Here is a 26,342-nt window from a genome sequence, read left to right as displayed (position 1 = left end):
AGGGGAGGTAAGTATTTGTTAGTTTTACCAGGTAAGTAAGACACTTACAGGGTTCAGTTCTTGGTCCAAGGTAGCCCACCGTTGGGGGTTCAGAGCAACCCCAAAGTCACCACACCAGCAGCTCAGGGCCGGTCAGGTGCAGAGTTCAAAGTGGTGCCCAAAACACATAGGCTAGAATGGAGAGAAGGGGGTGTCCCGGTTCCGGTCTGCTGGCAGGTAAGTACCCGCGTCTTCGGAGGGCAGACCAGGGGGGGTTTTGTAGGGCACCGGGGGGGACACAAGCCCACACAGAAATTTCACCCTCAGCAGCGCGGGGGCGGCCGGGTGCAGTGTAGAAACAAGCGTCGGGTTTGTAATGGAAGTCAATGGGAGATCTAGGGATCTCTTCAGCGCTGCAGGCAGGCAAGGGGGGGGTTCCTCGGGGAAACCTCCACTTGGTCAAGGGAGAGGGACTCCTGGGGGTCACTCCTCCAGTGAAAGTCCGGTCCTTCAGGTCCTGGGGGCTGCGGGTGCAGGGTCTCTCCCAGGTGTCGGGACTTAGGATTCAAAGAGTCGCGGTCAGGGGAAGCCTCGGGATTCCCTCTGCAGGCGGCGCTGTGGGGGCTCAGGGGGGACAGGTTTTTGTACTCACAGTCTTAGAGTAGTCCTGGGGTCCCTCCTGAGGTGTTGGATCATCACCAGCCGAGTCGGGGTCGCCGGGTGCAGTGTTGCAAGTCTCACGCTTCTTGCGGGGAGCTTGCAGGGTTCTTTAAAGCTGCTGGAAACAAAGTTGCAGCTTTTCTTGGAGCAGGTCCGCTGTCCTCGGGAGTTTCTTGTCTTTTCGAAGCAGGGGCAGTCCTCAGAGGATGTCGAGGTCGCTGGTCCCTTTGGAAGGCGTCGCTGGAGCAGGATCTTTGGAAGGCAGGAGACAGGCCGGTGAGTTTCTGGAGCCAAGGCAGTTGTCGTCTTCTGGTCTTCCTCTGCAGGGGTTTTCAGCTAGGCAGTCCTTCTTCTTGTAGTTGCAGGAATCTAATTTTCTAGGGTTCAGGGTAGCCCTTAAATACTAAATTTAAGGGCGTGTTTAGGTCTGGGGGGTTAGTAGCCAATGGCTACTAGCCCTGAGGGTGGGTACACCCTCTTTGTGCCTCCTCCCAAGGGGAGGGGGTCACAATCCTAACCCTATTGGGGGAATCCTCCATCTGCAAGATGGAGGATTTCTAAAAGTCAGAGTCACCTCAGCTCAGGACACCTTAGGGGCTGTCCTGACTGGCCAGTGACTCCTCCTTGTTGCTTTCTTTGTTCCCTCCAGCCTTGCCGCCAAAAGTGGGGGCCGTGGCCGGAGGGGGCGGGCAACTCCACTAAGCTGGAGTGCCCTGCTGGGCTGTGACAAAGGGGTGAGCCTTTGAGGCTCACCGCCAGGTGTTACAGCTCCTGCCTGGGGGAGGTGTTAGCATCTCCACCCAGTGCAGGCTTTGTTACTGGCCTCAGAGTGACAAAGGCACTCTCCCCATGGGGCCAGCAACATGTCTCTGGTGTGGCAGGCTGCTGGAACTAGTCAGCCTACACAGACAGTCGGTTAAGTTTCAGGGGGCACCTCTAAGGTGCCCTCTGTGGTGTATTTTACAATAAAATGTACACTGGCATCAGTGTGCATTTATTGTGCTGAGAAGTTTGATACCAAACTTCCCAGTTTTCAGTGTAGCCATTATGGTGCTGTGGAGTTCGTGTTTGACAGACTCCCAGACCATATACTCTTATGGCTACCCTGCACTTACAATGTCTAAGGTTTTGTTTAGACACTGTAGGGGTACCATGCTCATGCACTGGTACCCTCACCTATGGTATAGTGCACCCTACCTTAGGGCTGTAAGGCCTGCTAGAGGGGTGTCTTACCTATACTGCATAGGCAGTGAGAGGCTGGCATGGCACCCTGAGGGGAGTGCCATGTCGACTTACTCATTTTGTTCTCACTAGCACACCCAGGCTTGTAAGCAGTGTGTCTGTGCTGAGTGAGGGGTCTCTAGGGTGGCATAAGACATGCTGCAGCCCTTAGAGACCTTCCTTGGCATCAGGGCCCTTGGTACTAGAAGTACCAGTTACAAGGGACTTATCTGAATGCCAGGGTGTGCCAATTGTGGAGACAATGGTACATTTTAGGTGAAGGAACACCGGTGCTGGGGCCTGGTTAGCAGGGTCCCAGCACTCTTCTCAGTCAAGTCAGCATCAGTATCAGGCAAAAAGTGGGGGGTAACTGCAACAGGGAGCCATTTCTTTACACTATGCCACAGGCAGTGTGAGGTTGGCATGGCACTCTGAGGGGAGTGCCATGTTGTCTTAGTCATTTTCTCCCCACCAGCACACACAAGCTGTGAGGCAGTGTGCATGTGCTGAGTGAGGGGTCCCCAGGGTGACATAAGACATGCTGCAGCCCTTACAGACCTTCCCTGACATCAGGGCCCTTGGTGCCAGGGGTACCAGTTACAAGGGACTTACCTGAGTGCTAGGGTTGTGCCAATTGTGGAGCTAAAGGTACAGTTTAGGGGAAGAGCACTGGTGCTGGGGCCTGCTTAGGAGGGTCCCAGCACACTTTCAAATCATAACTTAGCATCAGCAAAGGCAAAAGGTTAGGGGCTAACCATGCCAAGGAGGCATTTCTTTACAGATACCTTTATTGGGAGTTTGTAATTAGTTGACACACAGATCTCTGTTTTTTGGCAACCTATTTCCATAGGAAGTGGCTCTGCGTTTTTGGCGTGGAAAACAATCACAGAAGAAATTTATGTCAGAGTGGGGATTATATGGACTCTGTAGCGACGTCGTCCACCGGATGTAATATCAACTAAGTCACACAACACCCTCTTCTGATGCGCAGAGGTAGTACTAGGAACAAATTTTTGGATCCAGCCTGTTACCTTGGTGAGAAATCTAAGGTAAGGAATCTGTGGCTAGATCCTGTCTCTACCAGATAAGGCATTACCGAAGGTCAGTAACCTGTTCTTCTGCTTGACAACCCCCACCTCATAAAGCCACTGCCAGAAGGGGATACTTGTAGGAAATCCGCCACAAGCCTTTGTCAATAGGAGATCTGATTAAGTTTTGAATAAATATTTTATACCCATAGACAAAGACCCCCAGCTGTCATGAATTTGTCAGTCCTTGTGTGAAGGTTGCCTACTGGAAAGTAGTTGCCTGCTGGAGAGTAAAGAACACGTTACTTACCTTGGTAACACTGTTTCCTGTAGAGACTCTTAACTAACCAGATTCCTCACCTTTTGAGTACTCCCCAGATGTTAGACTGGTGCTGGAAAATCTTGGCCAGTAGCCCTGTGGGACACCAAATAGCACCGTCCACAGCAGCTTCGTTCTTCTCCAGAACTGATGTGCGGAGCAATATACAGGTGACACCCACTATATAAGTTTCTTTCTAGACTGTCCACAGACGTAGGCCCAGTCACCAGACAGGTAGGGTGCACATCTCTCATTTGGGATCTTTTTAGGAGAAAGAGTCCAGGTCACAGAACTGGGAAGATGGGAGGGTCGGTGAGGCATCTGCACTTAAATCCTTGACCTGAAAGACCATTACAGAAGGTAAGCAACTTGTCCTTCTGATAGACTTCTAACCACAGATTCTTCACCTTTTCAATAGATACCATATCATTATTCCTCAGGTCTGCTAACTGGGTCAGACCCAAATGTCCTGCAGAAATGAGTGGGCAAGGTGCCCTGGCTGACCAGAAAACAGTGCTTCATGGTTGTATGGATTGATGCACATGTAGCTGCCTGGCAAATGTTCAGGACAGGCACCCTGCTTGACAACGCAGTTAGCAGCCTTGGTTCTTGTCGAGTGAGCCCCAAGATCTCCTGAGTCTGCTTTTTGGCCAGTGTGTAGCAGATCATAATGCAGGGCACAATGCAATAATAGAATGTCCATTTCTCTCACTGCTTTACCTTTCTTATTTCGAGCTGATCGTCCACAAGGTGTTGTCTGGTATGATTGTTACTGAAACTAAGGGACCTTTTTGGTTCCAACTAATGGAATCTTTCCTCCCCCTTAGAAGGGCGAGGCAGAGAATGCCAGAATAGTGATATTCTGCCAGACATAAAAGAGGGGTCAGTACCTTCAGAAGGACGGAGGCTTGTGCCTGCAGAACCAGCTTGTCTGTGTAGAAAGTGGTGTAAAGTGGGTTGATGGAGATGTCCTGTAACTCACTCAGTCGTCATGCTGATGTAATAGCATCACAAAAGACTTGTCTTGAGGGTCAGAACACATGGAGAACAGCTATGCAGAGGCTCAAAGGCTACACAAATGAGAAATGTAACAACCGAGTTTAAGTGCATAATAAACAGAGAAGTGGTAAACCTATATTGTAACCCAATGAGAAAACGTATCAAAACAGGTGATTTATAAAGAATGAGGTCTGGTCCAGCAACAGTAAAACAGTCAAATGAGCCGACATATACCCTTTAACAGTGCCCAAAGAAACACTATGGTCACTTAGGGATGTAGATCAAGTAGGCAGTTAACTGTCACTGCTCATTCTCCAAGAATGGTACTGGTGGTTGTGCACGCTTGTGTGCAGAACTGTGACTTGCTGCAGCAACAGATTATCTTCCATAAGGGGCAACATGATCAAGGACTGATACTCATGCCCAGGAGTTTGGGATACCTTACTCTATGTGCCCAAGTCCTAAGATCCACACGACATGGAACTAGTCTCTGAGCAAGACACTTGCCAAACTCTGTGTACAAAAGTGCTGACATTATACTTTCTTTCTTCTCCTTCCTGCAAAAGATCCTCCTCCATCACCTATGGGTGTAACTGGCATTCGTGATCCACAAGGTGTTGACTTGGTGAGTTCCTTAAACACCAAAGCAGATTAACTATGTTGGCCGTCACCCAAAAATTGGTCCCCCAAAAATTCCTTGGTGCCCTAGCCAAGTCTAGAGATGCAAAGCTTACTGGCACAAGGTCCATGGCCCCCACCCTCCCCTGCTTGTAGCAGTATCACATCTTGGTGGTGTTGTCTGTAAGCACCTGCTTAAGCTTCCCCATGAAGGATGATAGGAAGGCTTTCAAGCACAAGCAGTGGGCCCACAGCTGCAGGAGGGTGATATGGAGCTAAACCTTCACCGAAGACCAGGAACCTCTGATCTCCACCTCTCGCAGACGGCCTCCCCAACCCAGAAGTCATGCATTGGGCACTACTGTGAACTCTGGGTGCAGTTAGGAGGGGGATCTGCCGCTGACCCAATTGCAGTCCTGCAGCCACCAACACAGTTCTTTTGCAGTTCCTTCCAAAATCTGGACCAGATCAGAAGTATCCCCCTGGTTGTGTGCCTACTGGGACTTCGGATCCCACTGCATTGCCTACATATACCATCTGGCATGGGGAATGCAAAAAGTCTCAGCAGCATCAGAATCTTCCTCACTGAGATCCAGGACAGAGGTATAAAAATGTAACTCGAAGCCCGAATGTCCTGAACTCTCTGATCTAGGGGATAGGCACGAAACTGTATTGTGTCCAGAAAGGTTCAGATGAAAGGAAACATCTGTTAAGTAGGTGTGACTTTGGATGTTGGTAGTGAAACCCAGCGATGTCAAAAGGTTTTCCATAGTCCTGAGGTGAAAGATATCTGCCTAGGGTGTGCCTGCCTTCAACAGCCAATTGTAGATGTAGGTGAAAACTGGTCCCCCACACCTCCGGAAATGTGCTGTAACCACTGCCATCACTTTCATGAACACTGGAGGGGTGCTGGTGAGGCAGAAAGGGAGCACTGCAGACTGAAAATGCTCCCGGCCCACTGTGAAATGCGAGTAGTGCCTGTGGGCTTGTGGGATGGGAATGTGGAAATAAGCATTAAGCACGTCCAGCACCACCATTTAGTTCTCAGGGCCGAGAGCAGAGAAGACCTAAGCCAAAGTGACCATCCTGAACTTATCCTTCCACAGGAAGGCATTGAGAGGGTGGAGATCGAAAATGGGACAGAGGCCTCAGTCCTTCTAAACCAAAAAGTGGCAGGAATAACAATCATGACCAACTTCCGGTGTCAGCACCCTCTCTATGGCTCCTTTGTGTTGCACTTCCTGCTGCAACAGGGAAAAGTGGTCCTCGGTCAGCCAGTCTGTGGGTGATGAAATTTTTGGTGGGGTATAGATGAACAACAAAGTGTAACCCCTCTGAACAATTTGCAGGACTTGTCTCAAGTTAGTCAGAAAATGTTGGATCCTGCCTCTGATGGGTGCTGTATTTTGTCAAGGGCATGCTAAAGATGCTTATGGGATGGTGGTAGCAATGTCCCTGTTGTTCATGTGTTCTGTTACCACAGCCACAAATGGACCGAGAAGATTGCTAATCTGGCTGAATCGACTGGCAATATTGATAGGTGCTACCGTAGCCATGGAGAGGGGCAAACTTTTTGATGGGTCTGGCGAGGAGACGTTGAAAGGTCCAAAGAGTGCATCATGGCCCTCCTTTCTTTAAGGCATCCCGGGGCAGAGTCTGTTCTTTGCCTGAAAAGAACTGTCGAATGGCATGTCCATAAGAATGGTGTAGGAAGTTGGCTCTGTATGTACTATTTCAAAGTAAGAAATAGCATGCACAGAGTCCAAGAGTTCCCCCATAGAGGTAAGATAGTGGCAAAAAGAGATAATTCTAATGCTCTATTTTGTGGTAGTGTGGTCGAGCAGTAGGCTTATCAGAGGGTAGTGTTAAGCATTTGTTGTACACACACAGGCAATAAATGAGGAACACACTACTCAGACAAATTCCAGGCCAATAGGTTTTTATATAGAAAAATATATTTTCTTAGTTTATTTTAAGAACCACAGGTTCAAGATTTACAAACTATACTTTAAATGAAAGGTATTTCACTCAGGTATCTTAGGGACTTTGAACCATCACAATAGCATGTACAGTTTTGGCAATAAGCTATTTTGAAAATGGACACTGCAAAAATCAACAGTTCCTGGGGGAGGTAAGTAAATGTTAGTTTCACAGGTAAGTACAACACTTACAGGGTTCAAAGTTGGGTCCAAGGTAGCCCACCGTTGGGGGTTCAAGGCAACCCCAAAGTTACCACACCAGCAGCTCAGGGCCGGTCAGGCGCAGAGGTCAAAGTGGTGCCCAAAATGCATAGGCTTCAATGGAAATAGGGGTGCCCCGGTTCTAGTCTGCCAGCAGGTAAGTACCCGCGACTTCAGAGGGCAGACCAGGGGGGATTTGTAGGGCACCGGGGGGAGAGGGGGGGGGGGCACAAGCAGGCACATAAACTACACCCTCAGCGGCACAGGGGCGGGCAGGAGCAGAGTGCAAACAGGCATCGGGTTTTCCATAGAGATCAATGGGGAGACCCGGGGGTCTCTTCAGTGATGCAGGCAAGGTGGGGGGCTCCTCAGGGTAGCCACCACCTGGGCTAGGAAGAGGGCCGCCTGGGGGTCGCTCCTGCACTGGTGTTCGGCTCCTTCAGGTCCTGGGGGCTGCGGGTGCAGTGTGTTTTCCAGGCGTCGGGTTCCTTGAAGCAGGCAGTCGTGGTCAGGGGGAGCCTCTGGATTCCCTCTGCAGGCGTCGCTGTTGGGGCTCAGGGGGTTCAACTCTGGCTACTCATGGGCTCGCAGTCGCCAGGGAGTCCTCCCTGTAGAGTTAATTTTCCGCAGGACGAGCCGGGGGCTTCTGGTGCAGAGTGGAAAGTCTCACGCTTCTGGCGGGAAACGTGTGGTAGTTAAAAATTGTTTCTTTGTTGCAAAGTTGCAAGTTGGTTGAACAGGGCCGCTGTCCTCTGGAGTTTCTAGGTCGTTTTAGATGCAGGGTAGTCCTCTGAGGCTTCAGAGGTCGCTGGATCTGGGGGATGCGTCGCTGTTGCAGTTTTTCTCGAAGTGGGGAGACAGGCCGGTAGGGCTGGGGCCAAAGCAGTTGGTGTCTCCGTTTTCTCTGCAGGGCTTCAGGTCAGCAGTCCTTCTTCGTCTTCAGGTTGCAGGAATCTAGGTTCTGGGGAGCCCCTAAATACTGAATTTAGGGGTGTGTTTAGGTCTGGGAGGGCAGTAGCCAATGGCTACTGTCCTTGAGAGTGGCTACACCCTCTTTGTGCCTCCTCCCTGTGGGGATGGGGGCATATCCCTATCCCTATTGCGGGAATCCTCCAAAACCAAGATGGAGGATTTCTAAAGGCAGGGGTCACCTCAGCTCGGGACACCTTAGGGGCTGTCCTGACTGGTGGGTGACTCCTTGTTTTTCTCCTTATCTCCCCTGGACTTGCCGCCAAAAGTGGGGACTGTGTCCAGGGGGCTGGCATCTCCACTAGCTGGAGTGCCCTGGGGCATTGTAACACGAAGCCTGAGCCTTTGAGGCTCACTGCTAGGTGTTACAGTTCCTGCAGGGGGAGGTGTGAAGCACCTCCACCCAGAGCAGGCTTTTGTTTCTGTCTTCAGAGAGCACAAAGGCCCTCACCACATGGGGTCAGAAACTTGTCTCTCAGCACCAGGCTGGCACAGACCAGTCAGTCCTGCACTGAACAATTGGGTCAAATACAGGGGGCATCTCTAAGATGCCCTCTGTGTGCATTTTTTAATAAATCCAACACTGGCTTCAGTGTGGGTTTATTATTCTGAGAAGTTTGATACCAAACTTCCCAGTATTCAGTGTAGCCATTATGGAGCTGTGGAGTTCGTTTTTGACAAACTCCCAGACCATACACTTAATATGGCCACAACTGTACTTACAATGTCTAAGAATAGACTTAGACACTGTAGGGGCATATTGCTCATGCAGCTATGCCCTCACCTGGAGTATAATGCACCCTGCCGTAGGGCTGTAAGGCCTGCTAGAGGGGTGACTTACCTATGCCACATGCAGTATTTTGTTTGCATGGCACCCTGAGGGGGATGCCATGTCGACTTTGCCTTTTTCTCCCCACCAACACACACAATCTGCAATGGCAGTGTGCATGTGTTAGGTGAGGGGTCCCTTAGGCTGGCACAACATATGCTGCAGCCCTTAGGGACCTTCCCTGGTCACAGGGGCCCTTGGTACCACTGGTACCTTTTACAAGGGACTTATCTGTGTGCCAGGGGTGTGCCAATTGTGGAAACAATGGTACATTTTAGGTGAAAGAACACTGGTGCTGGGGCCTGGTTAGCAGGGTCCCAGCACACTTCTCAGTCAAGTCAGCATCAGTATCAGGCAAAAAGTGGGGAGTAACTGCAACAGGGAGCAATTTCCTTACAAATGGCCTGCTTGTCGTCTCAGAATCCAGGGGATCACTTTTTAGGCATGCCTGCAAAGGGCCACACTGGTGCCTATGGCTCTACTAAGACAGTCTGTGGTATGCAGTCCAAAGTGACTAGAGAACATGGCTGCATCACAACCATCATGCATTGCCTGAGAGAGGACTGTGTGAGCTTCCCCAAAAGGGTATCTTTAAGCATCTCATTAAAAGGAAGCAGGGCCCAGAACTTGTTTGACCAGGGTAATGCATCTCAATTAAGATATTAGTTTTTACTTCTCGAGGAGGAAGCAGCAGATCAAGGACTGCTGCTCTCCTCTGCAGTACCATTGCAAACTAAGGCCCATATTTACACTTTTTCAGCACCGCATTTGCATCACTTTTTGACGCAAAAGCGGCACAAACTTTCAAAATACAATTGTATTTTGTAAGTTTACGCCGTTTTTACGTCAAAAAGCGGCGCAAATGCAGCGCTAAAGAAGTATAAATATGGGCCTAAGTCTTTTGTTTTATTCAAGGGCCTGAAAGCAAACTTAATCCAGTGTCCAGGGAAGTATCCAGACCACTTTTATCCTGTAGATTTTCATAACAAATTATCCTCATTATAAGGCTGGGCAAACTCATCCCCAGCATCATAGCCGCCACTGTCAGAATCTGAACGAAAAATTAATGGAGGACATTAGCTCCTCCTCAGAGTAAGGACACTGTATCAAAATCAGAAGGATGGCTACAGCTGAGACAAGGGTGCAGGAAACCTCGTTGAGGTGCCAAATTTCCACGTCAGACTGCACTTTGGGTTGGCCATTGTCGTCACGCTGGTGCCATTGACTGGATATGTTCCGGCATGGGTTGAGACACCGGACAGGGAACCAGTAGCAAGGTCGGTCTGGAATCCTCCAGAGAGCTCAACTGGTGCTGAGGGTTGACCTGCCAGTGGAAGTTCAGTTGGGAGGCATCCCGGCTCCTTGGAGTCCACAGGTAAGCCAGAGGAAGCTGGTAATGTGCCAAAAAGCACGAGCGGCAGGACGGGGCCAAGTCCCTCTTGGACTTCTTATGTGCCTTCTTAGACTTACCTAATGATTTGAACTTTTATGACGATCTGTCGTAGGAACGAGTTTGAAATTGTACTGTCCTTTGGATCTCGACTGGTCTTGACGTGGAGTCTTGCACTTTTTTGCCACAAACAGCTTTGCTTCCCAATCCCGAATGGTCTTGGGGTTCCTTAAGGCACAATCAATGTAGGCCTTGGAGTTGAGGCCCGTCCCCAGGCAAACCTGCCTGCGACATTACCCCCCAAGTCTACAGAGTCCTGGATGGGGACATTTTCTCTTGTAAGCTGTATATTTTTTTTTTATAGAATTGAAAGAATAGTATCAAAAGAGAAGAGGGGTCGCGCCGGATTTGTGTCTGTTGGTGCTAAAGGAAAGGAACTGATGTCAGCACAAAGAAGGCACCTATATGCGCACATCACTTCCAAAGTTGAACACCACCACCACCTGGTGGCAGCTCAGAGGTACTGGTCAAGGGTTCCTGGATCAAATCTGACGCATGATGAATATTCAAAAGGTGAGGAATCTGTAGTTAAAAGTCTATATCTGAAATAAATACTTTGTAGACTTCAGGTATGTTTCACACCATACATCTTGCAGCCCCTAACAGGGGAATCAGTAAGTTATGGGTAGTGTAAGAGAAAGAGGTAAACTGTAACTGCCACCTCCAATGCCACTTTAAACTTGTCTCAACTTTTGTGAGGTGTTTCTAGAAGGTCAAGATTGATTCCCCTCCTTTTCACACGAGTCAGAATGGTGTAGTTTTGCCACATCCCCTATATTCTATGATAGGACTCTATACTGATTAAGTGAGCTCATGCTCCCAGCCTCTCAAGTACATCTCAGGCATCTTCCCATCCACTCACATACTGTTGTCCGCTGACCAGGATGCAATAAAGATTAAATAATAATACCCTTCTCACCATCCAATCCCATAACTTGTCTTCTATGTTTTCCACACATGGGCCAACTTTCACTTTAACTGATTCTGTTCCCACAGCTCTATCTGCCAGGGAGGTTCTACTTAAAGCAACCTATCCACCTACTCTATTTTTCCTCCCTGCACCTGAGATAGAGTGAGGAATCTGAAAGAACACATATCCATTACAAAATGTTAGATTAAAACTTTCCCATGGTCCCGTTACTGTTGCTTGTGAACACAGAATGATCTACGAATATACCAGCCTTGAGCATGGATGGAATAAACTTGAGCAGTTTCTTCCCCCAACTGCAGAACCTGTGAATTGGGACCACAACAAAACCTCAGTGGCAAATCTTAATTTGTGCTAATGGTTGCAGGCGGGGCCCAATGGCACTCTTTTTGTGGGGCCTGGGTCTTATTTTTCATAATCAGTTTTTGACTCAGAAGAGAGGTTAAGGCAACGAAAAGGGAAATGAGGAGAAAGGGAACGACATAAAAACAGTGAGAAAGGGAGAAGCGAGCCATGAAACAGAACCTGCATAGTGTGAATAAAGGGCAGGAACAGTAGTGCATGGAAAAGGCATGTGGTGAAATCGGGACTAGGCAGTCCTGGTATTTGAATCAACAAACAACATTTTGCAGCGTGTGTTTGAGAAAACCAGAGACTTGCTTATGATAGACACTTTGAAGATGGTTGAAGTTACTCCACTAGGCTCCCATTACAAAATTATGATAAACAGATGTTTTGGTTAATAAAAAAATTAACCTAGCTTTTATCTAAGTTTAAAAGTTTCCATTCTGCGTAATAACTATTTTGTGGTTTGTTAACTTTAATGTGTGATTTGCGATTAAGAATCCAAAATACATAATCCAAAATTGTAATTTATTCTGGTATCACTTCAATCATTGTTTCAAATATTTTTTAAACACTTTTTTGGAAACATATAATATTTTACATTTTATAAAATAGTTGTCATTGATTGCAAAGCGCCAAGTGCTAAAATGTCTACAGAGATCGAACTAAAAAGAATGTTTTAAATATTCACAGTTTCAGGAAAATCAAGCAATTAGAGCTATATTACCCTAATTCACTACCGCCCAATCAACTGCTGACCTTCAGTGCTGCAGATACCGAAGGCCCACACACAAGGCCGTGCTGTGTCGTGCGTGTGCAAAGCGACATTTACGTCAAAGATAAAGAGACTGCCGCAGCAAGAACTGTGTGCGGAGTATGGTACCACCTGATTGCTGCACTACCATCTGCTGCAGCATGAGGAGCAGTTGCGAGTCCAAATGTGTGGCGAGTAAGCCCAAAACAAAGGTATTTCGTGCCCCATTCTCCCTTGTCAAAATCACTGGCGAACAGGATAGTCGAAATCTGTATGTGAGTCCCAGTGAGTCCACCGAATTTTTCAGTAATGTGTATTCTGGTATCCACTTAAGATCTGAAGTCTAGCACCGCATAGTCTGAGCAGCAAACAGGAGAGCCAATGGTTTTCTGCGTCTGCACAGTGGCAACTGAGGCTCAGTGAACGCAGGTCCTCAGACGAACAAACATTGTCGAGGTTCTGGCATGACTCTTCTCCCCAGCTCTAGTTAACATTCCAGTTAGCAGCAAGAATTTTGCCTTTCCGCAGGTTTCCAGAGCTTCCAAATATTCTCCTGGCTGAACGAAGAGAGCTGTAAGTAAAACAAAAAAGAATATCTTCTTTTGACTATTACATTTTATAATATTGGGTATGCTATTTTGAACTGAAGGACAAGTTATTCATTTGTAACATAGTTTTTTCGTAAGCTTAACATTGTGTACATTAAATTAAACATTATAAGTCCTTGAAAGGTTACTTACCTTCGACAAAGCTCCTTCTTGTGGATACTCTTTCTAACTTAATATTCTTCAGTTTTTTATTATTCCCCAATGCCAGAATGGACATGGTGAGTTTTCAGTAATGATACACGTGCCGGTACTTGTTGCTATATTGCTCAACAGTGACATCATGCCACCCTGGAAGTGACATAGCAGACTGCATATAAGCAGCATTCTAGTGAGGCAAAGTCAGTTTCTTAATCTGTCTTCTGTGCCCTCAGACGGAGCACTTAAAAAAATGATAGGTGATAATGTGCTAAAATCCAACTTGGTGCCTAATTAAAATGGACAGGAGCCCACGCCACAGAAGAAGGACGGTAGCAAATCATCTGCCATTAGAGTACCACCAGAAAGTGCATTAACAAAGGTAAGTACCCTGTACTGCTAGATACTTCTAACCGCAGATTCCTCTCCTTTAGAATAGATATCACAGCACTACCTACCAAAGATGAGCAGAAGGTCTGAGGTGTGGACTCAGATTAGGAAGGTTTGCAGGACCGAGTAGGCAAAATGGCCCTCTAATCAGACCTTTCAAGGCAGTAGTGTTTCACAAATGTGTGCACCAACACCCACGTCACAGCCGGGTAGATATCCAGAACTGGCATCTGTTTTTCTAATGCCATTATAGTGGCCTAGGAAGAATAAGTCTGTGGTCCTTTGGGTGGGGGCAGGAGTTCGGGAGGAAGCGGGGGGTCCTTTCTAGCTAGTACGTAGCAAATTTTAATGAAAAGGACTATCCAACTGGATAAAGTCCTCTTTTCTACCTATTGGTGGTAATGAACAAGTTACTTACCTTTGTTAGCGCATTATCTGGTAGAGACTATCTAGCTGCAGATTCCTTACCTTAGAGTTTCTTGGAATCCGGAACTTTTGCTGAGCAATACCCTTGCGCGTGCCATCAGGTGGTGTTGTTCGGATCCGCGTTGTCATTGGAGCTGTCTGTTACGTCACTATAAAGGTGCCATCCAGGGACGCATACGTCAGTTCATTTTCCACTAATTTCCACCCCAGAAGTGCAGAGTCACTGAAAAAGCTAACAGCTTGTCAGTACAAAAAACTAGGCCCCTGAAAGAGACAATCCCTGATCCTATTAGACGTGTCCGCAGAGCGGGGTGGCATGGATGGGTGTAAAGAAGATGCAGCTAGATAGTCTCTACCCGATAATGTGTTACCAAAGGGAAGTAACTTATTCATCTGATAAAGACTTCTAGCTGCAGATTCCTTATCTTAGAATATATACCCAAGCCATAACCTGGCAGTGGGCTGCAGACAGATCTTCACACTAAAAAGTCCTGCAGGACCGAATGGGCAAAGTACTCGTCTCTACTGACCTGATTCTCCAGGCAGTAGTGTCTTGCGAACATGTGCAAGGAGTCCCACTTTGCTGCCTCACAGATATCCAGAACTGGGACACCTCATGCTAGCGCAGTCGTAACAGTCTTGCCCCTGCTGGAAAGAGCTCGCAGGAGGCTTCTTCTTGTTAGTGTGTTTCAGATCTTAATGCAGAGATCGACCCAGCATTAAATGGTTCTGTTCTGCACTGCCCGACCCTTCTTTGCTGCCACGTACCCCACAAAGAGTTGGTCATCAACCCGGAACTCTTTTTGTGCGGTCAAGGTAGAACAACAGTGCTCTTTTTGGGTCCAGTCAGTGGAGTCGCTACTCTTCTTTAGAGGGATGCAGTGGAGCAAAGGAGGGTGGGCAGGGTGATGTTTTGACCCAGATGAAATGGGGGTCACTACCTTGGGGAGGAAAGAGGCACAACTTCTGAGTACCACCTTGTCTGGAAACATGGTGAGATACGGGGGCTTACATGAGAGAGCCGGCATCTCTCTCACCCTCATGGCAGATGTTATTGCTACTAAGAAGGCTGTCTTGATGGTGAGCACCCGCAAGGGACAGTTCTGTAAGGGCTCAAAGGGAGCACACATGAGAAATGTGAGAATTAGATTTAAGTCCCAATGAGGCATACCAAAGGGCGTAGGGGGAAACATGTACACACCCTTTAAATCTATGTACAGTAGGTGATTTGAATAATGAAGGCTGATCAGGCAGCGGAAGGAACGCCAGTAAGGGGTAAGGATAGCCTTTGAGTGTGCCCTAGGTAGAAGAATGTCAGACAGAGAAGCAGAAAGAGAATCAATAGATCGTTCTGTACAATAATTTACAAAACAATTCCAATGGCAAAATTATAATGTCTTACTGGAGGGACCACCTGGCTGCTAGAATAACTTAACAGACTTCGGGAGGAAGGTCGAAGGCTGTCAACTGTCACTGTTTAATCTCCACGTATGAAGGTGCAGAGTTAGCAGGTTCAGGTGGACAACCTTCCCCTGCTGCCGGGACAGAAGATCTTACCAAAGGGGCAGCCAGATCAGAAGATTTATGCTCATTTTCAGAAGCTCAGGATACTAGATTGTCCATGCCCAGTCCGGAGCCACGAGGATTACTTGGTCCCAGTCTTTCTTGATCTTCTTGAGAACTCTGGGCAGAAGTGGTATAGGCAGGAAGGCGTACGTGAGGCCTGAACTCCACTCGAAGCGAAAAGCGTTGTTGAGCAAGTGCCGCCTTGGAAACTCCCAACTTGCAATACTGCTGACATAGCGCATTCTCTCCGAAGGTGAATAGATCTAACCAAGGCTCCCCCCACAGTTGAAAGAATCCTTGTGCCACCTCTGGGTGGAGACACCACTCATGATCCACTCAGTATCGACAGCTGAGTTTGTCTGCCCTTGGCGTTTAGAGAACCTGCCAGGTGTTGAACCACCAGAGTTATGCCTTGATGTTCCAGCCATGGCCAGAGATACAGGGCCTCTTGACAAAGGGTCCAAGGCCCCACACCGCCCTGCTTGTTACAGTACCACATTGTGGTGGTGTCTGTGAACACCTATACCATCTTCCCTTGTACAACAGGAAGAAATGCTTTCAATGCTAGTTGGATCAGTCAGAGCTCCAGTAAGTGGATAAGGAGTTTGGATTCCGCCGGAGACCAGAGGCCTCTGATCTCCACCTCTCCCAGATGGCCACCACATCCCAGAAGTGACACATCTGTCACTACTGTAACCTCTAGTAGAGTCTGCCTCTGACCCAATCGCAGTTCACTAGCCACCACTGAAGATCTTTTGTAGTTCCCTGAGATCTAAACTGTTGGTGAGATTCACCTGATGCTGTGCCCATTGGAAGTTCAGGTCCCATTGCAGAGCCCTCATGCCATCTGGCATATCTGACTAACAGGATGCAGGAGTGCATGAGGCCCAACAACCTCAGTCCGTCTCACTGAAATCCAGGATAGATGCTGAAACATCAGAATCGTAACCTGAATCTACTGGACTTGCTGCTCAGGAAGATAAGCCCGAAACTGCACTGTCCAGAAAAGCTCAGATGAAAGGGAGCATTTGAATTGGAGTCAGGAGTGACTTGAACACGTTTATAGTGAACCTGAGCAAATGCAGGAGGTTCGCCGTAGTCTGAAGGTGGGTGACAACAGCCTGGGCAAAGGAACCTTCAACAGCCAGTCGTCGAGGTAGGGGAAGACTGAAGCCCCTTAACCTGCACGGATGAGCTGCTACCACCACCATCACTTTGGTGAACACCCGAGGAGCACTGGTGAGACCGAAGGGGAGCATGGTAAACTGAAAGTAACGCCTGTGAAGAGGCAGGATGGGGATGTGAAAATACGCATCAGGCAAGTTCAATGCTACCATCCAGTCTCCTTTGTCTAGGGCAGACAACACCTGAGCCAGAGTGAGCGTCTTGAATTTCCTCTTTTTGGAGAAGAGATTGACGTCCTGCAAATCCAGAATAGGGCAAAGACCCTTGTTTTTTTCTGGTATCATAAAGTAACGGGAATAACAACAACTGCCTACTTCTGATTCCGGGACCCTTTCTCTGGCTTCCTTAGCCAAATGAGCCATAAAGCACTTGTGGAGCAAAACCAAGTGATCCTCCATCAGCTGTTTTTTTGGGTAAGGCATTGGGGGCGGGAAAGGCTAGAAGGGGAGGGAATAGGCCTTATGTATGATCTGTGTAGGAAGCTGGCCTCGTGTGTGGTGGGTGCGCAAAGTACTTACACCAGGTCCAGGTATCCCCTCTTAGTGAACTGTAGGCAGTGTCTAGAAGCCAGGCACTCTAGGGTGTAGTGTGGATGAGCAGCCAAGGCTTATCTAGGAGACATGCAAAGCTCATGCAATACCACTGTAGTCACACAGCACTTACACACATGAAAGAAAACACTCAGTGTTACAATAATAAAGGTACTTCATTTTTTGAACAAAATACCACAAATTACTAGAACAGCAACCCTCCAATAGGAGGTACATTATACTCTAAATATACACACTGGCAATCAGAAATAGGCATAGAAAAGGTTAGAAAACAGTGCATATAGCAATAACCAATAGTGACCTTGGGGGGCACAAACCATATACAAAAAAAAAATGGAATGCGAACACATGACTGCCACCTAGGTAAGTGGAATGTGTAGAGGGGAGCTGGGAGGACTAGAAAACCAGAGGTAAGTAACACAGTACCTCCCAGCAACCAGGAAAGCAGAAGTAAATCACTGGAATTTCCCCAAACCACCCAAAAGGAAGAAAAAGAAGACACCCAGACAAGACTGTAAGAAACCCCTGTGATGGATTCCTGAAGAAAGGAGACCTGTTGTTGGAAAGTAGCCTCTTTCTAGCTTGGTTACCCCCACTTTTTCCCTGTTTGTCAGTGTCTAACTGTGTTTACTGGGATCCAGCTAACCAGGATCCCAGTTACTGTGCTCTCTCCTCTAAATTTGGTTGCTGGTAAAATTTTATCCCCACAGTTGGCATACTGTTCCTCCCATGTAAGTCCCTAGTATATGGTACCTTGGTACCCAGGCCATTAGGGTTCCAGGGGATCCCTATGGGCTGCATCAGTTATTCTGCCACCCATAGGGAGCCCATGCAAAGGGTTCTGCAGGCCTGCCATTGCAGCCTGCATGAAACGGGTGCTTCCACCTATTTTCACTACAGGTCACTACACCTGTAGTGCAAGTCACATCTATGATGGGTCCTCTCAGCCCAGAGGGCAGGGTCAGGGACCTGTGTGTGAGTGCACTGCTCCACTGGCAGAGGTGCTCCCCACAAACTCCAGATCCATTATCCTGGACTTTGTGAGTGCGGGGATGCCATTTTACGCATGTACTGGGCAGAGGTCACTACCTATGTCCAGCTGCATAATGGTAACTCCGAACCTGGGCATGTTTGATATCAAACATGTCAGAATCATACTCCAATACTGTTGCAAGTATTGGAAGTATGATTCCATGCACTCTGGGGGCTCCTTAGAGGACCCACAGCATTGCTACCACCAGTTTTCCTGGGAAGCCCAGCTGCTGCCACACCCCTCAGACAGGTTTCTGCAATCCTGCTGCTTGATTTTCAAGGCCAGGAAGGCAGAACAAAGAATTTCCTTTGGGAGAGGGAGGCAACACCCTCTTCCTTTGGAAATAGGTGTGACTGCCTTGGGAGGGGTACCCTCCCCAAGCAACTGGTTTGCTTTCAAGGGCACATTTGGTGCCCTCTGTGCATAAACCAGTCCACATCAGTTCAGGGACCCCAGGACCTGCTCTGGTGTAAAACTGGACAATGGAAAGGAAAGTGACCACTCCCCTGTCCATCACCACCCCAGGTTCGCAGATAATTCTGGGAGCATCTGAGTGACCAGACAGGTGACGTCAGAGCCCCCTCTTAACAGGTGCTTACTTGGTTAGGTGACCAATCCCCCTTTCAGGGCTATTTAAGGTCTCTCTCTTGGGTGAGTCCTCACATTCGGCTTGCAAGATTCCAGCAGGACTCCACTGGAACCACAACTGGACCCTCCAGGAACTGACAAACGCTGCTACAACGAAGAAGACTCTTCTGCAACTTTGTTTCCATGTCTCCTGCCAGATTTGCACCGTCGACAAAATCGCTCTACCCAGCAAGTCAGTCATGTTCAAACCACACGATGGTAAACTTTGCTGCATCTCTCCTGTCCTTAACCGCTTGGGAAAGAATGGCCTGCTCGTACTCCGGTACCGGAGGAAGCAACTGCCCCACTGAATTCCACAAAGTGTGGAAGAATCAGCCCAATAGGCATGAGGTGTTTACCGACCTCAATGCCAGGCTGTTGGAAGAAAACATCTTTTCCCAGCCTCTTGGGTTCCTTATCTGAGTGCGCGGAAGGGAAGGCGCCATGGGATGTAGATGCTTAGACTACCAAGCTTTCTGGAGTAGGGTGTTGGGTGAGGAAACTAGGGTCACCCAAAGCTGGGCGATGGCTGCAACCAATTATGCTATTTACAGAAGTCCCTGTGCTGGGTTTGGACCACGTCCCTAGCAGGACATCAGTAAGAGCTTCATTAAAGGGCAACATCGGTTCCAATGTGGAAGTTCCTGGCTGAAGCGCCTCTGTCAGAGGGTTAGACCTGACTGGCACCATAGGCAAATGTAGGTCCAGGAGCTCAGCTGCCCTACGCGCCACCATTGCGTTTGAAGTACCTCCTCTGTAGCCACCATAGGAGGAGAGAGGATGCCAGTATCTGGAGAGGTGTCCAGTCCAACGGCCTCTCCTAGCTCCTCATACCAGTCCAGTGGTTACCTGGGGGTCTCTAGAGGGTCCAAAGTCCCCACCCACTCTTCACCAATGCCTTGTTCTTCATGAAAATTCTCAGACATAAATCTGGCACCTGTGGGTGCCGTCTGCGCTGATGTTCTGGATCATGATAGTCGGTGATTAGAATGGAGTTTGCGCCATGGGTGGGTGCTGGTGACATTGCCAGAGGAGGCTGACTGTCAGGCCAGCGCCATTCTGGATCCATAATCGGATCCCCAAGGCCCCTGTCGAGGCCAAAGGCCCCGGCATGAAGCTGATGGGGCCTCTGCCAACCCCGAGGGCACTTGGGCAGGGATGGCCCGCTCAAACACGAGGCACATGGACTCATAAAACTCTAGGTTGAGCACAGGGGTTGCTCCAGCTTCCGTAAAGAGAGGAAGGTGCGGAGTCGGCCCTGGCAACGGTTCTGCGGAACCATGCCTGAATCGTTGCGGTTCCCAAGTCACCTCATTGGCCAATGGGCAAGTCAAAGTCCACCTTGATTTCTCTCTTCTTGTGCTTCTCCCCCGAGTGCCCAGCAGACCTCGAGTCGGATGGGGAGGACTGCAGCCTCCTGGTGCGGTCCTGCAACTTTTTCCTTGACCAGGACCGTGCCCTCTGAGGTGTTGCACCGGCCAATGTCGACTGTTGGGCTGCCATGAGCTTCATGGACTGCCCCCTCAAAGCTTTCTAAGCCATAGCACTTGAGACACCATAAGCATACCTGATGCCGATTCTTCAATGACATGGCGCGATGGCAGGCGCCACACAGCTTGAATTCAGTCTTTCTTCAGGTCATCCTCGCACAGACTCAAAAAATCTCTACAAAAGAGTTGAAAAAGGCCTGTCAAAAAGACAGAGGGTAGCTCTGTTCCGGATCTGCGCTTTTCCAGTGCAGAAGGAAAAGAAGTGACATCTGCGTGCCTGGCTGGTGCCTATATAGGCGACCGTCATGTCACAGACGACTCCAATGACACAGCTGACTCCACGTGGATCCGATTGACGCCACCCGATGGTGCGCGCAATGGTATTGCTCGACAAAAGTTCTGGATTCCAAGCTGATGCCTGGAAATTCTGTAGGTGAGAAATCTGCAGCTAGAAGTCTCTATCTGATGTTTAGATTTCACCCATTTTTTAGCACCCATGCACCTATATTGGGCACCATAAAACCTAAGCTTTCAGAGGAGAGACTGAGGTAGACAGGGTGTAGCTCCTCGGGAATCAGGTGCTTAAGTTGAGAAATTATTTTTAAAAAAAGGTGTGTGCAGGACTCTCCCTCCATGATAGAAGGTTCCTTCTTTGTGGCAAAGACGTGAGCGCCATTTCACGAATATTCATTGTGCCCACCCACTAGACTTGCCAGAGCCAAGGTGCAGCCAGCAGGATTACAGAGTAATTAACGCTGTCAATCTTATACAGGACTCTGGGAATCAGAAGGGTCAGAGAAAATACATGTAGGAATGAAACCCTCTAATCAAACACCAGACAATCTGTTAAGGGTAGACCCCTTGCTCATCCACAAATCTAACCGCTTGCACCTTGACTGGGAGTGACAGTTGAAGACTTACTCGTGGTCCTGCATCTGTGATCTGAACTTATCAAGAGTGGTCCGATGATCCACCTCAGAGTAATGAAGAGGCTGTGGATGAAAGTGCAAAATTGTATTATAATCTAAATGTCTTACTTGCTAAATGTTTTTAATATGTACAAATCATTGAGAAACACGGATAAAAAAAATAAAATGCCTCAACCTATAACCGCTTTCACAGCCATGCATTGTAAACCACAACAGCTAACCTCACATCCAACCAGACAGGAGCACCACTTCCCCTTCTGTTGCATTATTTTGGGTACTGAGCTACTATACATTTCAACCAGGAGAGCTTCTTCGCAGAGCCCTTCTGTAGGAAGCTGGCCTGGTGTGTGGTGGGTACCTAATGTACTTACACCTTATACCAGGTCCAGGTATCCCCTTTTAGTGTGGTGTAGACAGTGTCTAGAAACCAGGCTCTCTAGAGATAGCAATGGATGAGCAGCCAAGGCTTATCTAGGAGTCATGCAAAGCTCATGCAATACCACTATAGTCACACAGCACTTACACACATTAAAGAAAACACTCAGGCCCATATATATATACTTTTTTTGCGCCGCATTTGCGTCATTTTTTTACGCAAAAGCAGCACCAACTTACAAAACACAATTGTATTTTATAAGTTTGCACCGCTTTTGCATCAAAAAGTGATGCAAATTCGGCGCAAAAAAAGTATAAATATGGGCCTCAGTGTTACAAAATAAAGGTACTTTATTTTAGTGACACAATACCAAAAAGTACTAGAGAGACGTACCTCCATTAGGAGGTAAGTAACACACTAAATATATACACTAGTTACCAGAAATAGGTATAGAAAGTGATATAAAACTGTGCAAATGCAGTTTGACAATAGTAACCATAGAGGGAGACCAAACCATATACTAAAATAAAAAATGGAACGCAGACACAGGACCCCCACGAGATAAGCGGAATGTGTAGAGCAAAGCTGGGTGTACTAGGAAGCACCAAAGGTAAGTACCACAGTCCCCCCCTAGCGACCAGAAGAAAAGGAGTAAGCCAGTGGATTTTCCCCAAACCACCCAAAAGGAAGGAAATGAAGAAAATGCAACACCCAGACAAGACTTCAAGAGACCACCGGTGGATTCCTGAAGAGGAAGACCTGTGGAAGAAGGGTACCAAGTCCAGAAGTCACAGAGGAGTGCAGGAGCTACTACCCACCCAGCTGTAGATACAGGAGTTGGTCGACGGTGATGTGAAGAGGGTCAGCACAGTAGCCCTGGAGTCGGTGAAGAGTTCCTGAGTTATGCTGACGACGTCCCACACCGTAAGAAGAATTACAGTCTGGTTTTGGTGCAGGAATTCCACCAACGAGCACTGGCAAAGGCAAATGTCCCAGTTGGCGAAAAGTGGGGCTGCCGGGGGACCAGCAAGGCCCAGGAGGACGTGTCTGAGGGGACCCTCAGCGACACAGAGAGCCCACATAAGCAAAGGCAGCACCCACAGGATGGGAACACAGGAGTTGCAGAAAAGCCCACGCAGCACGACTGAAGAAGGGTCCTACTCTGCAGGGGAACCACCCAGAGAGCTGTGCGTTGCAGGAAGAAGTGCTGGGGGTTGGAGCTACAGGTAGCGTGAAGAGCCGTTGGAGGAGATGCAAACAAGCCTTGGCGGCTGCAAGAGACGGGGGACCTGGGAGTACTGCCCTGCGTGGGAAGGCAAGGGCTTACCTCCACTAAAGTTGGATAGCTGGCAGAGAGGACCAAGAGGACTACTCCAGACCACAGCCCATGATGCAGGATCCATGCAGCTCAGGATGAAAGGAGATCCACGCAGCTAGTGGTCCTTGCAGTAGGTGCCTGCAGATGCGGGGCACTGTCTCCTTCACTCCCAGGGAGAGTCATTCTTCCTTCTCATGGAGGCTGAAGACTCTCCGCCCCCAGAGGATGCACAGCCAGGGGAATGTTGCAGAAGCTGGAAGGAGCAGTGGAAACAGTATTGAAAGCAGAGTCTTCATCATGGATGCAGATTGTCGGTTCCTGGAGGGTCCAGTTGCGGTTCCAGTGGCTAGAAGTAAAATTAGAGGTTGCAGAGGAGTCCTGCTTGAATCTGGCAACCCAGATCTGAGGGCCCACCCAAGAGAGAGACCCTAAATAGCCCTGAAAGGGGGGTGGGGGGGCTGTGGGTGGGGGGACCCTCTGGAGGAGCTCTGGGCACCACTCCAGGGGTGGTGACGGACAGGGCAGTGGGTAATCCCCTTTCCATTGTCCAGTTTCACACCAGTGCAGGGACTGGAGGTCCCTGAACCGGTGTAGACTGGTTTATGCTCGGAGAGCACCAAATGTGCCCTTCAAAGCATATGTAACATCTATTTCCAAAGGGAGCGGGTGTTAGCCCCCCCTCTCCAAAAGGAAATCCTTTGTTCTGCCTTCCTGGACTTGAGCTCTTTTAAGCAGCAGAGGGCAGAAACCTGTCTGAGGGGTGGCAGCAGCTTGGGCTGCCTGGAAAACCCTAGAAGGCTGGTAGGTGCATTGCTGGGGGTCATCTAAGGAGTTCCCAGAGTGCATGGAATCATACTCCCAATACTGGCAACAGTATTGGGGTATGATTCCGAAATGTTTGATACCAAACATGCCTAGGTTTAGAGTTACCATTATGTAGCTGGACATAGGTTGTGACCTATGTCCAGTACATGTGCAAAATGATGTCCCTGCACTCACGAAGTCCATGAAAATGGCACTGGAGTTTGTGGGGGCACCTCTGCTAGTGCAGGGGTGCCCTCACACACAGGTACCTGCACCCTGCCCTCTGGACTAGGAGAGGCTGCCATAGGGGTGACTTATAGAGACCTGGTGAAGTGACCTGTAGTGAAAAGGAAGCATGCACCCTTTCACGCAGGCTGCAATGGGAGGCCTGCAGATACACTTTGCATGGGCTCCCCATGGGTGGCATAATACAAGCTGCAGGCAATGGGGATCCCCTGGTACCGCAATGCCCTGTGTACCTGTGTACCATATACTAGGGACTTACATGGGGGGGACCAGTAAGCCAAATTTGGGATGAAAATGGTACAAGTTACCATGGTAGAGGGGAGAGAGCATAATCATTGGGGTCCTAGTTAGCAGGATCCCAGTGAACACAGTCAAACACATTGACAACAGACAGAAAATGGGGGTAATCATGCCAAGAAAGAGGGTACTTTCCTGCACCTTCCCTAAAGTTAAATTCACATTTCTTCTGTGTCTGGCTACTGCAAACCAAATCAGCGTGCTAAACTGCACCACACAGCAGAATCCCTAAAAGCACTGTAGTTTACATGATGATGATTCCTCCAATAGCGAGTGTTCAGGACTCATGAGCAAAGAAGTAAACAAATTCTAATAAATAGTGCCACTGCACAAAAAAAGACATCCCCTACTACTTAAGGTGACCTTGATATGGCTCTTTTACCAAGAAGAGAGCTTGGGATAGCACAGAAGAGTAAGTGATACTCTTTCTGTGTTTAAGAGCAGGAGATAGAATAGATCTAGCAAATTGTTTAATAACTCCTGAATGCCAGCAGGCGACTCCATTGGCCCTGTCCCTTCTCCAGACATAACATAAAGCTAAATACAGGCCTTACCCCTGTCCAGTGATACCAGTTTATTCATTATTCTTTTCCACGCCTTCAGTTGTAAAGCTGTAATTGTAAGTTGACATGGTGAGCTCAGCAGCAAAGTTGTTCCGTTCTACAAGTGATGAGTGGAGCCACATATGAGCACCACTCATGTGCATTGGCTTCTTTTGCTTTAGAGGATGTTCGAGCCCTCAGATGCAGTCTATCAGCAGATTGGCGTGACCAATATATAGATCTCTAGATTGGGACCTCTTCTGATGGAAAATAGTTCAGTTCACAGAAAGGGGAGGTGGACTAGTCACCGAGGAATGTGTGGTTAGAGTATCCACCAGACAAGGTAAGTTACTTGTTCTTCTGATGGATAATTCTAACTGCAGGCTTGCGAATAGATACCATAGCAGTTCCTCCCAAGGCAGTGGGTCTGTGAACTAGCTCATACTAAGAAGTCCTGCAGGACTGAGTCAGCAGATTGCCCCTCTCAACAGGCCTGAATGTCGAGGCAGTAGTGCTTCATGAACACGTGTATCAACACCCACATAAATGCTTGACAGATGTCCAGGAAGGCATTCGGTGTGCTAATGCAGTGGTAGCAGCTATGACCATTGTGGAATGAGCCCACAAGTCTTCTAGGGATGCGTTTTTGCCAGTGTCCAGCAGATCTTTAAGCAGAGAACAATCCTTTGAGAAATACTACAAAGAGCTGATCATCCACTGAATATTAATTGGTACGATCGTTATAAAAGCTTAGTGTCCTCTTAAGGTTCAAACAATGGAGAAGGTGGAGCAAAGAATGCCAGAAGAAAGTTCACCTGCCTGACATGAAAAGGAGTGACAACTTTCTGAAGAAAGGAAAAACAGGTCCTCAACACCAACTTGTCAGGGAAGATGGTGGTATAAGGTGGGTTAACATAAGGAGACTGCAGCTCGCTCACACAGCTAGGCGATGAGAAAACCGGTATTCAAATTCAGAAGTCTCAGGATAACTGTGCAGAAGCTCAAAAGAGTTACACATAAAAAAAAGTGAGTACTGAAGTTCAAGTACCACTGAGGCATCACAAAGAGTGTAGGAGTAAACAGATGTAGCAATCATTTCAAAAATCTTATCAGAACAGAGGATATAAATAATGAAGACTGATCTGGCAACTATTTAAAAAAACAAAAAAAAAAAAAAAAAAAAAAAAGCTGAAAGAAATAAGTAACCCTTAGCGGCGCCCAAAGTAAGTCCTTGCAGAGCTATGTAAAGAATGAAAAACAAAACCTTAGACAACTTTGCCTGTAATGGGTCAGTTTGTCGGGTGCCGCACAAGTTTCTCTCAACAATTGGCATACATGAGTTTGTGGATGGACACCTTCGGGCCAACATGACATCAACAACCTCAGGAGGCAGTCTGAAGGAGGGCAACTGCTGCTGCTCAATCCCCCAAGTATTGTGCAGGTCTGGTCTATCTGCCTTAAACGAGCAGCAGCTTCTATCTGAGAAAGTTTCCAGATCTCATTATCCCTGGCATATATGAATCTTTTAGAGCTTGGCTTC

The 26,342-nt window shown here is 48.2% G+C and overlaps 1 protein-coding gene across 5 annotated transcripts in view; it reads right to left on the bottom strand.

The window, feature by feature from the left end:
* Window positions 1–11,841: 11,841 nt before the first annotated feature.
* PMFBP1 (polyamine modulated factor 1 binding protein 1) overlaps window positions 11,842–26,342 on the bottom strand; it is an 881,291-nt gene continuing 866,790 nt past the window's right edge. For all 5 annotated transcript variants that reach the window (XR_011199809.1, XR_011199811.1, XR_011199812.1 and 2 more), the window contains 2 exons: window positions 21,212–21,282; window positions 11,842–12,850 (listed from right to left, as the gene is read on the bottom strand). Coding sequence is in view for 1 of the 5 variants with exons in the window: in XM_069216463.1 (XP_069072564.1) it covers window positions 12,763–12,850; window positions 21,212–21,282 (159 nt within the window). In the remaining 4 variants the exon portion in view is untranslated. The remainder of the gene's footprint in view (window positions 12,851–21,211; window positions 21,283–26,342) is intronic.

Source organism: Pleurodeles waltl, chromosome 12 (assembly GCF_031143425.1).
Source record: "Pleurodeles waltl isolate 20211129_DDA chromosome 12, aPleWal1.hap1.20221129, whole genome shotgun sequence".
Taxonomy (NCBI): Eukaryota; Metazoa; Chordata; class Amphibia; order Caudata; family Salamandridae; genus Pleurodeles; species Pleurodeles waltl.
The sequence above is the reverse complement of the archived record's forward strand: the minus strand, read 5'-3'. Positions and strand labels throughout refer to the sequence as shown.